Raw genomic sequence first — 15,262 nt, forward strand, 5'->3', positions numbered from 1 at the left:
GGGAGACCAGGAGGAAGAACCTGGCTCCTGGCTTCGGATCAGTGCGGTGTGCTGGCCAGCGTGCTGCGGCCATTGGGGGGTGAACCAATAGAAAAAGGAAGACCTTTCTCTCTGTTTCTCTCTCTCACTGTCCACTCTGCCTGTCAAAAAAATAATAATAATAATATTAGCACACACACACACACATATACCCCATGCCATATTTTCTTTATCCATTCATCTGATGATGGACGCCTTGCTTGATTCCATATTTTGGCTGTTGTGAACAATGCTGCCATAAACATGGTGGAGCAGATAACTCTTTGATACAGTGAGTTCATGTCTTTTGGATATATACCCAGCAGTGGGATTGCTGGATCACAGGGAAATTCTATTTCTAGTTTTTAAAGAAATAGCCAGGGGCCGGCGCTGTGGTGCAGTAGGTTGATCCTCCGCCTTCGGTGCCGGCGTCCCTTATGGATGCCAGTTCTAGTCCTGGCTGCTCCACTTCCGATCCAGCTCTCTGCTATGGCCTGGGAAAGCAGTGGAGAATGGCCCAAGTCCTTGGGCCCCTGAACCCACATGGGAGACCCCGGAGGAAGCTCCTGGCTCCTGGCTTTGGATCAGCATGGCTCCAGTTGTTGTGGCCATTTGGGGAGTGAACCAGCAGATGGAAGACCTCTCTCTCTGTCTCTCCCTCTCACTGTCTGTAACTCTACCTCTCAAACAAATAAAAAATCTTAAAAAAAAAAAAAAAAGAAAAAAGAGAAATCTCCATACTGTTTCCACAGTGGCTGCACTAATTTATATTCTTACCAATGGTGTGTAGGAGTTCCCCTTTCTCCACATCCTCACCAGCATTTGTTGCTGTCTTTTGTATAATAGCCATTCTGACAGGGTGACATGACATCTCATTGTGGTTTTGATTTGCATTTCCCTGATGGCTAGTGAACATTTCCTTTCTGTCACAATAAAATGTTCCTCCACTTTCTATGAGCCTGCCTGGAGTATCTCCAAGGAGTTCGGTTCCTTTAGCGTTGTGTTGCTATTTAGCTTATTCATCTAACCCAATCTAGATAGATATTTCATAAATATATATAATAAATAGATTTCCCTATACCTTAGACTTGATAGATTCTATTTTGAAATCTGGGGCATGAAATGTGATTCTGTTTTACCTTGTAACAGAAGATCATGCTGTCTTGTTGATCAGCCTTAGTGAAGTTTGCCTACTTATGTGTAACTTTTAACTTTTATTTGAAAAACAGACAGACAGAATCTGCCATGTGCAGGTTCAGTTACCAAATGCTTGCAACAGCCAGGGCTAGACCAGATGGAAGCTGGGATCCCAGAACTCTAAGGTTTCTCATCTGGGTGGCAGGGAGCCAAGCACTTGAGCTGTTGCCTCTCAAGGGTGGCAGGGCCCTGGAATCAGAAACAGAGTTGGGACTCAAACCCAGGCACCTTGATACGGGATGTAGGTATGTGTGTCAAGTGGGAGCTCAACTACTGTGCCAGACCCTGGCGCCTAATGTTTTGCTAGTTGAGTTTGTTTACATTCCCTTTGACAGGGAACAGAAAGATCGGAGGTGGCACCCTGGAACCTGGAAGAAGCAGACATGACCTAATCTGTTAAGATTCACAGATATCTCTAAGACCCTTTCCTGACATTAATGAGCGTCTTGATGGATGATTTAAAACGTTTGATTTTCTTGAGTCCTAATCCTTTTTCCCCTTCTCTCCGCCCTCCCCCTTGTTAACAGTTGGACAGAGAGAGTCTGAAGATGTGAGTGAGAGAGACTCGGCTAAAGAAATGGCTGCAGACTCGGCGGTTGTTGGAGACATCACCAAGGATGGGCAGGAGGACATGCCTGAGATCATCGAACAGATCCCTTCTTCGGAGAGCAATCTGGAAGAGCTCGCACAGCCTACTGAGTCCCAGGCTAACGATGTTGGCTTTAAGAAAGTGTTCAAGTTTGTCGGCTTCAAATTCACCGTGAAAAAGGATAAGACCGAGAAATCTGACACCGTCCAGTTGATCACTGTCAAAAAAGATGAAGGGGATGGCGCAGGAGGGTCCATTGGGGCTGGCGACCACCAGGAGCCCAGCGGCGAGACTGGGGAAGCGGCGTCCAGAGAGAGCGAACTGAAGCAGTCCACGGAGAAGCCGGAGGACGGCCCCGTGCAGGAGCAGAGCGACACGGGCACTTCGCTGCCTGCCGAGGCTGGCCAAGCGGCGGAGGAGGGCAGAGATGAAGAAGGAGACGAAAAGCGAGAGAAAGAGCCCAGCAAGTCCCCAGAGTCTCCCAGCAGCCCCGTGGCCAGCGAGACAGCGTCACCCTTCAGGAAATTCTTCACCCAAGGCTGGGCCGGCTGGCGCAAGAAGACCAGCTTCAGGAAGCCCAAGGACGAGGAGCCGGAGGCCGCCGAGAAGAAAAAGGACCAAGAGCCGGAAAAGGGAGACGCGGAGGGACACGGACACACGGAGGGCGGCGCCGAGAAAGCCTCGCCGGCCTCCGAGCAGCCGCCCGCCCAGGAGCCCGAGGCCGCGGGCAGCGTGGCCGAGGCCAGACTGTCGGCCGAGTACGAGAAGGTCGAGCTGCCCCTGGCAGAGCAGGGGCCCGGCGACCGAGCCGCTCCGCTGGCGACCGAAGTGTTTGATGAGAAGGACGAAGTCTTTCAGGAGGTCGTTGCCGAAGTCCACGTCAGCAGCGTGGAGAGGCCGCCGGAGGAGCCAGAGGCCGCGCGCCACGAGGCCACGGAGGCCCTGCCGCCTGCAAGATCGCCCGAGACGAGCGCCGGAGCTGACGCGGCCGAAGCTGCTGAGGAGCCCCCGGAAGCGTTGGTTTCTAGCGCGGACCAGACGCAGCCGCCGGAACCAAGTCCTGAGGAGAAAGTGCTCGCAAAGGCCCCCGAAGGCATCCTCAGCGAGGCGGACGCGCTGGCCTCCCAGGAGAGGGCCAAGGTGCAAGGGAGCCCTCTGAAGAAACTGTTTACCAGCACTGGCTTGAAGAAGCTCTCCGGAAAGCGACAGAAAGGGAAGCGGGCGGGAGACGAAGAGTCCGGGGAACACAGCCAGGCTCCCGCCGAGTCCCCCGATAGTGCCGACGAGCAGCGGGGCGAGAGCTCTGCTTCCTCGCCCGACGAGCCGGAGGAGATCATTTGTGTGGAGAAAGGGATGGCGGAAGGACACCAGGAAGGGGACGCTGAAGAAGGAGCCGCTTCCGACGGAGAGAAGAAGAGAGAAGGTGTTACTCCCTGGGCTTCCTTCAAAAAGATGGTGACGCCCAAGAAACGCGTCCGGAGGCCTTCTGAAAGTGACAAAGAGGACGAGCTGGACAAGGTCAAGAGCGCCACCTTGTCTTCCACAGAAAGCGCGGCCTCCGAAATTCAAGAAGAAGTCAGGGCAACAGGGGAAGAGCCCAAGCCAGAAGAGCCCAAGCGCAAGGTGGACACTTCAGTCTCTTGGGAAGCTTTAATTTGTGTGGGATCGTCCAAGAAAAGAGCAAGAAAAGCATCGTCTTCTGATGAGGAAGGGGGACCCAAAACGATGGGTGGAGACAGCCAGAAAGCAGAGGAGGCCGGGAAAGACAAAGAAGCAGGGTCAGATGCCATCCTCACGGGTTCCCAAGAACGTGATCAAGGGCCAGGGAGCTCCTCACCTGAGCCAGCTGGAAGCCCCTCTGAAGGGGAGGGTGTTTCCACCTGGGAGTCATTTAAAAGATTAGTCACCGCCAGGAAAAAATCGAAGACAAAAATGGAAGAGAAAAATGAGGACTCTGCTCCAGAACATTCAGTCTCAGATGTTGAACCTGGGAAAGAAGAATCTTGGGTTTCGATTAAGAAATTTATTCCTGGACGAAGAAAGAAAAGGCCAGATGGGAAACATGAACAGGCTACTGCTGAAGATGCAGGGCCAGCAGACGCCAACGAAGATGACCCTGATGTCCCAGCCGTTGTGCCTCTGTCTGAGTATGATGCCGTGGAAAGGGAGAAAATGGAAGCACAGCAAGCCCAGACAAGCCCAGAGAAGGCTGAGCCAATGGCTGTTGCTGTGTCCCAGGAGCTCAGTAAGAGTCAGGTTCATACAATAATGGTTACTAGCGTGGAAGAAAGGTCTCCTTCTTGGATATCCACTTCAGTGACAGGACCTCTTGAACCAGCAGAAGAGGAAGCCACAGCACCCATGGGGGAGGAGTTGGGAAAAGAAGTCACAGCAGAAGAAAGCCCTGAGGTTCCCAAAGCTGTACCAGAGAGTCCAGATGCCTGCGATGACACAGTTGTTGGTGCCAGGGAATTAACTCCGGGAGCTGTGGTGGCAGTGGAAACTGCTGAGATGTTTGCTGCCGAAGAAACCACCGAAGCATCTGGTGCTGAAGAGACCACTGAAATGGTGTCAGCAGTTTCCCAACTGACTGACTCCCCCAACACCACAGAGGAAGCCACCCCTGTTCAGGAGGTAGAAGGTGCCGGGCTGGACATAGAAGATCAAGAGAGGCGGACTCATGCAGTTCTACGAGCAGTTGCAGAAAAAGTGAAAGAGGAATCACAGCTCCCAGACACCAGTGGCCCAGAGGACACAGTTCCCACCTTGCAGAAAGTAGCATCAAAAGCACTAGAGAAGGTGGAAGAAGCAGAGGAGGACTCTGTGCAGGTGGATCTGAAGAAAGAGATACATGTAGACTTGGAAGGACACGTACAAGAAACTACAACAGGTCATTTTGTTCATGGCGAGGTGATTGTGCAGACCACCACTGAAAGCTTCGGAGAAGGTCCTCAAGTCATAGAGAGTATAGGGTCTAGTGAGCTGCTTAGAAGCACTTGTCAAGCTGAAATCTTAGCTGAGGAAAAAAACCAGGAAATTATAGTGGAGCAGGCTGTTCCCCCTGACCCCACTGAAACCCTTACAGACAGTGAGACCAATGGAAACACCCCTGTGGCGGATTCTGAAACTCTAGATATGATACAGCAAGTTGGGGTCATGGAGCTCCATGAGGTCACAACTGGCACCCAATCACAGATCATAGAAGCAGAGGCCGAGTCTGTACAGAAAGAGAGCCCTCCAGCACCATCTACTCTTCAGTCCCAGGAAGAAAATAAAGAACAAACAAAAATGGAAGAAGTTCTAGAACATTCAGAGGAAGAACCATCAGTGGAAACTGCACCCATTCTGTCCCAGACTGAGGCAACACAAGAGGCCTGCCAGTTTGCTGATGAAATGAAAGACAAAGGAAGTGAGGTGTCTGCAGACATGGATTTAACAGTTGGGCAGGAAAAGGCAACAGAAGTCCCCTTCAAAGAAGAAGTAGTTAAAGAAGCAGAGTGTCCAAATGATGCTAATCTTGAACGCAAGGGTCATGATAAGACTGTTCCAAGTCCAGAGGAGAGAGAGATGAAATTTGAAGTAGAAAGTGAGGAAAGTGAAGCAAAGCCAACCCAGGTGAGTGAAGAGAGACTTGACCAAAAGACAGCTGTTCCCACGTCCACAGAGCTCACCAAGCAGCTGGTTCAGACAGATGAGGTGACCGTCACAGATACAGAAAAGGAAGTGAGTTTAGAAGAAAGTCCTGCTTGCCTAGAGCAAGAGGAGGTAGGATGTGTAGAAGTTCAAGTTCAAAGCTCTGAGGCATCATTACCTCTTACAGCTGTAGCAGTGGAGGAGAAGGTCTTAGGTGAAACTGTCAAGATTTTAGAAACAGGTGAGACTTTGGTGTCTGCAGGTGCACATTTAGTACCAGAAGAGAAATCCTCTGAAAAAGATGACTTGATGACTCAGCCAGGAGAAGATGCTGTGTCCCCAGTGCCTGATGCTCAGGTAGAGTCGATACCAGTGATGGTAGGTGCTGGTGCTGAAGAAGATGCAAGTTCTGAGCCAGGAGACAAAACCACATCACAGAAGTGGACATCAGAGGAAGATGGTGAGCAGGCCGCTTGTGAGGATGTCAAAGTGAGTGCAGCGCAAGAGGAAGGGGTGAAGGCTGAAAATGAGATTTTGGAACTTGAGAGTGAGAGCAGTAAACTTGTCCAAAACATCATTCAGACAGCTGTGGACCAGTTTGTACGCACAGAAGACACAGCCACTGACATGTTGACATCCGACTTGCAGACAGAGGTGCACCAGGTGACAGTTGACAGCCAGGCAGCTGGACAGAAACCAGAGAAGGCAGGCAGTGACCATCAGGTGTGTGCACAGGAAGAAACACTTGTTCTTGAAGCCAAAGAGGAGTCAGAACTCAGTGCAGTGGGACAGGTGCATGCAGATCCCTGCAGAGATGCCAGTGCAGCTTCAGAGACCATCCTGACCGGTGAGGTAGACAGTTCCAGTGTCAGTGACCAGCAGCTTGAAGAGGAGATTCTCACATCCAAGGAAGAGGAGGGCAGCACCACAGCACTGTCTGTACCAGAAGAAGAGGGTCAAGCTATGTTAGGAGAAAGAACAGAGAAGTCGCAACTTGAGTCCAAAGAAGGCGAAAAAGGTGATGCTGTCTGTGACCCAGAGAACCAGAGCTCAGCAGTGGCACACACAGATGCCACAGAAGGCTTAACCAAAGAGTCCTCGGATACAAATGGACCAAAACTCAAAGAGATGGAAGGTACCCAGGAAATAGAGTTTCAGGAAGGAAGAGTGCATAGTGAGTCAGACAAGGAGCGTAAAGCCCAAATGCAGGAGGAGACACAGAAACAGGAGATAGAGCCAGCGAAGTCCGAACTTGCAGAATCCCAGAACATCGTGTAAGTAAGCATTTTCTCCTGAAATCATTTTTTCTTCTTTCAAATCCTTAAATAGCAAATTTGTTATAAAGAAATTGGGAGTTCAAATAATTATGATTTTATAGAGAGCCTTCAGTTGGGGAAATAACTATTGACTAGAGTCAAAGATCTAGGATGGCTTTTTTTTTTTTTTTAAGAATTATTTTATTTATTTGAAAGAACTACGGAGAGAGGTAGAGTCGGGGGGGGAGGAGGGGGAGATCTTCCATTCTGTTGGTTACCTCTTCAGATGACCACAGCCAGAGCTGATCTGATCTGAAGCCAGGAGCCAGGAGCTTCTTCCGGGTCTCCCATGTGGGTGCGGGGGCTCAAGGATTTTGGCCATCTTCTATTGCTTCCCCAGGCTATCAGAGAGCTGGATCAGAAGAGGAGCAGTCGGGACTCGAACCGGCGCCCATATGGGATATTGGCACTGCTGGCTGGGGCTTTAACCCCCTGCGCTATAGCGCCGGCCCCAGGATGGCTTTTGTTCCTCTTGAAAATTTCATTTGGGATCATTGATATGGAATTAAAGGTGTCATTTTTTTTTTTTTTTTACCCCTCATGTGACTGCTTTCCAAGAAAATAAAGGGGAGGTGTTGTTCACTCAGCACTGTACTGACTAGCTTGTTGAGTTTTGTTGTTGTTATTGTTTTAATGTAGGAGCCAAAAGTAGGTTTCTGTCAGACTGCTTGAAATTTCACTTATATTTCTTTGCAGGAAGAGGAGTGGTGGATTTCTTTTTTTTACCAGCAGTATAAGCAAGCATTTTTAAAAATTTTTCGGTGAACATGGTGACCCTGACTGTGTGCTACTGCAGTCACTAGTTTTGTAGTAGTGCAGAATGAAACAATATGGGCCTTTATCATGTTTCATCTTTAAATGTTAGATCATGGGGCTGGCATTGTGGCAAGGGGGGTTAAGCCTCTGCCTGCAATGCTGACATCCCATATATGTTCTGCTCCTGATCCAACTCCTTGCTAATGTGCCTAGGAAAGCAGTGGAAGATGGCCCAAGTACTTGGACCCTTATACTGACAAGGAAGACCGGGATGAAGCTCCTGGCTTCAGCCTGGCCTGGTGTTGACCTTTGCAACCATTTGGGGAGTGAACCAGCAGATGAAAGCTCTGTCTCTACCCTGCCTTACAACTAAATAAATCTTTTTTAGAAATGTTGTCACACAGTTTGCTTTTGATTTTTAATGTATTTTCATTTTTTATTTGAAAGGCAGAGACCTCCCATCTGCTGCTTCTCTCCCCATTTGCCAGCTGTAGCCAGGTCTGGGCCAGGCTGAAGCCAGGATACTGGACCTCCATCCAGGCCTCCCATGAGGGTGGCAGAAGCCCAAGCACTTGAGCCATCATCTGCTGCCTCCTAGGGTGCACATTAGCAGGAAGCTGGAATCAGAAGCAAAGCAAGGACTTGATCCCAGGCTCTCCAAGATGGGATTCAGGTGCCCCAACTGGCATCTTAACTGCTGTGCCAAATACCTGCCCCATCTTTTTTCATTTTAGCAGAGTTAAACTATGGTATTGTTAGGGTTCCCACCTGATGCAGTCCACTTTTCCAACTACTCTTTGGAGAAAAGAGAGGAAAAAGAGATTGATTTTCTGTGGTTCTTCCTTCTACAGCTAAGCTCGGTGTGTACTCCCAAGAGCAGACTGTGAAGATGGCTGGTGGAAGAAAAGGAGTGCTGCTGCTGCTGCTGAGACTCAAGACCAGTGTTGGAGACAGCGAGCTGGGAGAGCAGCCCATCCTCTGCTCTCGCTTCGGGAGAGCCCGCGACAATCCTGAGGCCGCATCAGGAGCTCCAGCCTTTTAACATTTCCTTTTTTCAAGACCCTCCTGTTATTTTACCTTGTTACCATATAATGTTTCTGATTTAAGGTCCTAAATTCCTAACCTGGAACTGGAGTTGGCAATACCTAGTTCTGCTTCTCAAACTGGATTATCATTCTTTGTGTGCGTGTATGTTTTATGTAACCCTCCTTCTGTATCTAGTGTATATTTTTTTTCTTAACGTTTAAGGAAATGTGCAGGACAGTACAAGCCTTTTCTACCACCCAGTAGGTGATGGGGCATGCACCCATAGTGAAACCTCGGGAAGCTTCGAGCCTCAGTTATAACATGTGAAAAACAGAGCTTCCTACAAGTAACATTCCTGATCAGCAGGTGCAATTCTTATTTTAAAAAAAATCCACTATTGATTATTAGATCTATGCTTAGTAATACTCTGAAATTGGTCACTTTCCTATTATGCACAGTGGGCTAAAAATAAAAAGCATTTTGAAGCGTGCAGAATGTTCCATTGTTACTGTGAAATTTTTCTTTCTAGTCCAGCAGAATTTGGAAAGAAACTTTTTTCAGTGGTGGATTAACGTCTTTTCTCCTAATTGTAATGGCTGTTCGGACAGATGAGTGGGCTAAATTCCTAAGGCAGAGTCGTGAGATGTTTTTCATGTGGTGAAGAAAAGAACTGATTGTAAGCTTTTGGTTTTAAAACTCTCACATGCTGGGCCACATTCACACACAGAGAGGAATAAGTCCAGTTCTTTATAAATGGTATTTTGATAGATACTGGATTGTGTCTGTGCCATAGTTGTACCCCTTCTTTAAGAACAATGTTGCATTATTATGTTCATTTGAATAAATTGTCATTTGACAACTGGTTTAAATAAAATATTTGTTTCACTTAGATTTTCTGGTTTATTAGATATTAGGAAGCCTGGGAGTATGTTTAGTGTGTTAGGATGGTAAGATGAGCGCAATGATGAGATGAAGATGATAATGACCAGATAAGCCGGAAGTTTCTAGTACAGTCAACCACAGGAAGACTCACTTTGCACCGGTTTGAGCTGGATGTCTCAGAGGCAGTGGAGGCACAGAAGTTCTGTTGAAATGAACCAGTAGCTGTTCAGACTGGCATTGCTGATATAATTCTACCATCTGGTAATTCTTGAGTCAGTTTGCTGCGTTAATACAAGTATTTTTGGTTTCTAACAATGACAAATGTCTCTAGAAACAAAGGTTCAATAGTGAAAATCCCTATCTAAATGATCATCTTGAGAAACTTTTTTAAATGTCAAAAATCAATGAGTCATGCTGACACATAAAGCACTTTGTCAGACAATTGTCACATAAAGAACAGTTTGTCACCCATCTATATGTGTGAAGTTCCACTTTTTCACAAATACAATGGGTCTGACATATGTACTTAAGTTTTATTCAAACTCATCACTCAAAGTTGAAAATTAAAATTTTGACTGTCAATTGATAACATTTCAGTTGTAAGTAGTTTCCCTAAGTTAGCAAACCCAACCACATAAATAATTGGCTCTATTTGTAAGACACCTCATCATACCTGTGTATGGGCTTGTAGTCAGAAAACATTTAATACCTTTCTAGGAGTTATTTTCATATGTATATCATAGCCACTTGTGTTTGAATATTCAGTGTTAAAATCTCCAAATTAAAACACCTTTTTTTTTTTTTTGCCAACTGAGACTTTAACAAGTGCTAATGTCAATTTTTGAAGATCAACTAAAAAATACTGGAGATGATGGCAGTTTATAAGGGATTCATATTGATTAGCTTTGTCTCTGGTGAGGAGATACATTGTACTGTTTGCGACAGATTCAACATTTGTGAAGTTACATTTCCTTGCCACATTAAGCCAGGTGGTTCTGGTCTCCACATCAGCTTTTCCGTGGTGTTAATATCTGAGTGTGTCGTGAATTGCTTCTGTGCGAGCTCTCCATCTGGGTTCATTGTTTCATTAGTACATGGAACACCAACAGCAGCATGAAATACAGTTCTGTTTTGTAATTCTAAAGCTGTTAATTGATAAGCATCATAATCAAGTGTCAACTGCAGACTTTGAAGCAAGTGCCTCAATTTTGCTATTTTTGGCATCACTGTGGAACCATGTACAATTAAGGGCAATGCAAGACTTGTAAACTCTTTCGCTTCTTGTAATTGAGGAATAGTAAATGTTCCTCCTCAGGTGACTTTGTTTATGGTTCCCATGTGTTGCCTCTCTCTGTATATAGATATTGTTCTGATATTTTCCTTTGATGTTTGGAGCTAAAGATAGTCAAGGGCTTGGAATTTTAGCTTTCAGTATAAGCTTCAAGCTTAGCAGTTACCTCTAGTGCCAGACAATTTTTGATTCCTAGTTCTGTTTGGGGGCACATTTTCATTTCTCTAAATAAAATGCAATCTAATTAAATGCCATGGATCGTCTTTCTGTAATTTCACCTGGGTTCATCACACGTGTTTTACCTTCAACTCTAAGCCAGCCTTTGTGAGGTGGTCCACAGAGTCCTGGGAGTTTGAAGTGAAGATTTATAAATGAGATAGGTGTGGATACACTAAAGTCTTTGCAAGTGGTTTTTAGCCTTTTGGTTCCCAGAGAACCTCGGGTCTGTGGCTGACCTCTGAATCCCCCAAATACAGTTTTACATACAAGTTTTGTATCATCAACCCCCTCTGAAATGGCGAGCAATAGCCAGAGCGAAAGTTAGACCCCCTTTCTCCAAGAAGAGGACACAGTCCAGGGATCCGCACACGGTAAGAGGTTGGGACCTGAACATAAAACCAGTGCCATGGAAATCCAAATCCAAAACTCTCTCTCTATTGGGATTCTTGAGCATCTGATGCAAGCTTTTGCTCATTACCAAATCTCTCACTGCCTCCAGTCTCTGTATCTGGAATTAGGAAAACAATCTGTGCCCTCTTCCACATGTGAGATGAGAAAGCTACAACTATTAAGTGGCATCATGGGGCCGGGCTAAGTCACTCAGAACATGAGGATACCATAATGACAAACATTCTTTTTTCTTTTTTTGGACAGGTAAGAGTTAGTGAGAGAGAGAGAAAGGTCTTCCTTCCATTGGTTCACTCCCCAAATGGCCGCTGCGGCTAACGCGCTGCGCCAATCCGAAGCCAGGAGCCAGGTGCTTCTCCTGGTCTCCCATGTGGTTGCAGGGCCCAAGGACTTGGGCCATCCTCCACTGCCTTCCCGGGCCATAGCAGAGAGCTGGCCTGGAAGAAGAGCAACCGGCACAGAACTGGTGCCCCAACTGGGACTAGAACCCGGTGTGCCGGCGCCACAGGCGGAGGATTAGCCTAGTGAGCCGTGGCGCCGGCCTGTTTTTTCTTTAAAAAGAAAGATACTGTCACAACTTAATGCACCCTCATCAACCCCCTCCTTTGTTTTTCAATGCTAGAGAGAGCTTACATCCACTGGTTCACTGCCCAAATATTCCGCAACAGCCAGGGATGGATAGGCCAAAGCTGGGAGCAGGAACTTGGTTCATTTCTCCCATATTGGTGGCAATAACCTACTTGAGGCATCACCTGCTGCTGCTAACAGTATATCCATTAACAAGAAGCTGGAACTGGAAACAGCTGAAACTCAAACCCACCCATTCAAATATGGGATACAATATCTTAACTGCTAAGCCAGATACCCACTCCCCCTCCCCCATTATTTTTTACAGCTGGACATCAGAATTGTGTCATCAGAACCTTGTCAGACAATTGTCACATGCACTATTGTCTACCGGAAAGTTCCACGGCTTTTCTAGTGTTCCACATTTAGGAGTGAAGTCGTCTTAGAATACTGCATACTCGTCCGTTGCTTGTTGATGTTAAAAGTTTTTTTTAAAAGAAAGATTGATTTGAAAGAGAGAGATCTTTCATCCACTTGTTCACTCCCCAAATGGCTGCAACAGCCTGAGCTGGGCCAGTCCGAAGCCAGGGACCAGGAGCTTCTTCCAGGTCTCCCACAAGGGTACAGAGGCCCAAGGACTTGGGCCATCTTCTACTGCTTTCCCGGGCCATAGCAGAGAGCTGGATTGGAAGAGGAGCCATCGGGATACAAACCGGCGTCCACAGGGGATGCCGGTGCCTTAGGCAGAGGGTTAGACTACTACGCCATAGCGCCGGCCCCTAATTCTTAACCTTGTGCTTTTCCTTGTTTATTCTATTAATCCCAACAACTTGGTATAATTTGTGAACACAGAGGCAATACTGAAAATTAGGCCAATTTTAAAACTGGAGCTTGCTCTAACTGAACCCTATTAACCTCAGATGCTTCCCTAATTCCTAGAAAAGCAGATGGGATTGCCTTTTGAAAATGACACCTAAACATAACGAGGCTTCTACAGAAACAATAACTGTAGGGGATTTGTCCTAGGACATCAATAACATGGCTTAGCAGGAAAGTGATGACTTTCCCACGTGAGTCCAGGCAGTGCTGGGGGCTGAGATGTTGCCCTACTCTGCCTCCTGTACTGGCTGCCCCTGTATTAGGTGCCACAGTGGCTAGGGGTTATTGGTATGTAGTATGTTGAGGTCAGAGCTGCTTGACATCCTGCAAGGCACAGGCTAGTCTTGAGAAAGGAGTTTCTACCTAAAATGCTAGTAGTGCCCAGCTTCTAGAGATTTAAGGCTGGAGTTTGGGAGACTAACTTTGCACATCCTGTTAGGATCATCCAGGCAAGAGCTAATAATAGCCTCTAGTACTGTGGCAGTTTGGCTGGGGAGCCAGGGGCTAGATCAAGAGCTATTAGGCAGGATGAACAGGACACAATTTTGGAAGACTGTCGCATGAATAGCAGGAAGTAAAGAATGAAGCTTCTGCATTGCATACCTGGCTAGGGAGCCACTCACACAGGCCACAGAGAGAACAGATTTGGAAAAGTTCAAGTTGAGAGTCCTGTGAGATTCAGGGTAAATGTGGAGTGAACAGGTGAGCACACAAACAGAATAAAAAAGTTTGGGACTGTATTAGTCCACCTTTCGTTACTATCGCTAAAATACTCAGGGGGAGCTTTGTAAGAAGGGAAAGTTTTATTTCGGCTTACACTTCGGAGGTTACAGTTCAGGACTGGGTGATCCCTTGGTTCAGTGTCTGATGGTGGATGCTCATGCGGATGTGGAAGGAATGACCCCATGGTGAGCCAGGAAACAGAGTGAGAATAGCTACACTGCACTTGAACTCAAAAGAATCTCCTTGGAGGGCACACCCCAATGACTAAGGACCTCCCACCAGACCCATCTCTCAGGACACCAGGATGATCAAGTGTCTACCCTTGATCTATCAACCATTAGCATTAAGACATCAGAGTTGATCTTACATGAGTTTTGGGGAGACAAGTTCTACTCAACCCAGGAAGAGACATCAACAGCTCTGTTGTCCTCTATGTCCTTGGAGACCCATAGATGAAAATAATGCACACAGATCCTTGCAACATTTCTTAAAAATTGATGTATAAACTTTGGCTTGTTGACTGAGAAAGACAAGGATTTAGAGTTCACTTGCCCTATCTTAGCCCATTCATTTCATTGTATCTATTAATCTGTCACAAGTCTTCATTATGAAAATTCTTTATAAACTAGAAAGCAAAACGCACTGTAGGCCGGCGCCGCAGCTCACTAGGCTAATCTTCCGCCTGCGGTCCTGTTTGGGGTGCTGGATTCTGTCCTGGTTGCTCCTCTTTCAGTCCAGCTCTCTGCTGTGGCCCAGGAGTGCAGTGGAGGATAGCCCAGGTCCTTGGGCCCTGCACCCACATCAGAGACCAGGAGGAAGCACCTGGCTCCTGGCTTTGAATCAGCGCAGTGCAGCCACTTGGGGGGTGAACCAACGGAAAAGGGAGACCTTTCTCTCTGTCTCTCTCTCTCTCACTGTCCACTCTGCCTGTCAAAAAAACAAACAAACAAAAAAACCAAACAAACAAACAAAAAAAACGCACTATAATGCATTCATACCAGGAATTCAAAGAGAGCAATTTTGGTGAAACTTTCCACCAGAAGCAACTTTATGGCTGCTGCTCTCTTAAATATTTTGGTTGCTTCAGAATAACAGCTCTGGTCTTCCTTAAAATTATCCAAGTGTATGTCACATGCAGACATGCTCTCAGTTAAAGGGGCAACATCCATTTTGCAGGTCAGCTGCATGTTGTCTCTTTCCTCCTCCTCGATTGCCTTTTGGGCATTTGCAGCCAGCTAGCACAGCTCCTTGAGGGAGGGGGACATCAAGTAGGGAGGAGGCAGCCTCACCTGCAGTCTCCTGGCCACTCCCACTTCCCTGCAGACCACGTGTTGCTCAGACCGTGGGTTCTCAGGCTGACTGCCTGCCCCTTGGTCTGCTTATGAGCATCATTATCCAACTGGAAATAGAGAAGAATTCTGTTGTCTGTTTTCCTTCACTAAACCGGTCACAGAGGGGTGGGCATTGTGGCACCACTGATTAAGCTGCTGTGTGCTTCCTAAGGGTCATTGGAACTGCTGCGCCAAACACCTGCCTCTACAGGTGTATTTAAAGGGCTCATTCCAGAAAAGGAAGATTAATTGTTCTGTATGAATATCATAAGGTAATTGACTTTTTATTGGCTTGAGGATTTTTTTTTTTTTTTAGATTTATTTATTTTACTTGAAAGTCACAGTTACACAGAGAAAGAAGGAGAGGCAGAGAGAGAGGGGTCTTCCATCTGCTGGTTCACTCCCCAATTTGCCACAATGCTAGATC

General features: G+C 46.9%; 1 protein-coding gene across 2 annotated transcripts in view; it reads left to right on the forward strand.

Moving 5' to 3' along the window:
- Nucleotides 1-9,420, forward strand: part of AKAP12 (A-kinase anchoring protein 12) — a 113,611-nt gene extending 104,191 nt beyond the window's left edge. For both annotated transcript variants that reach the window (XM_062186928.1, XM_062186927.1), the window contains 2 exons: nucleotides 1,743-6,711; nucleotides 8,361-9,420. In XM_062186928.1, coding sequence (XP_062042912.1) covers nucleotides 1,743-6,711; nucleotides 8,361-8,364 — 4,973 coding nt within the window. In that variant the 3' untranslated portion in view covers nucleotides 8,365-9,420. The remainder of the gene's footprint in view (nucleotides 1-1,742; nucleotides 6,712-8,360) is intronic.
- The last annotated feature ends 5,842 nt before the right edge of the window (nucleotides 9,421-15,262 follow it).

Source organism: Lepus europaeus, chromosome 3 (assembly GCF_033115175.1).
Source record: "Lepus europaeus isolate LE1 chromosome 3, mLepTim1.pri, whole genome shotgun sequence".
Classification (NCBI taxonomy): Eukaryota; Metazoa; Chordata; class Mammalia; order Lagomorpha; family Leporidae; genus Lepus; species Lepus europaeus.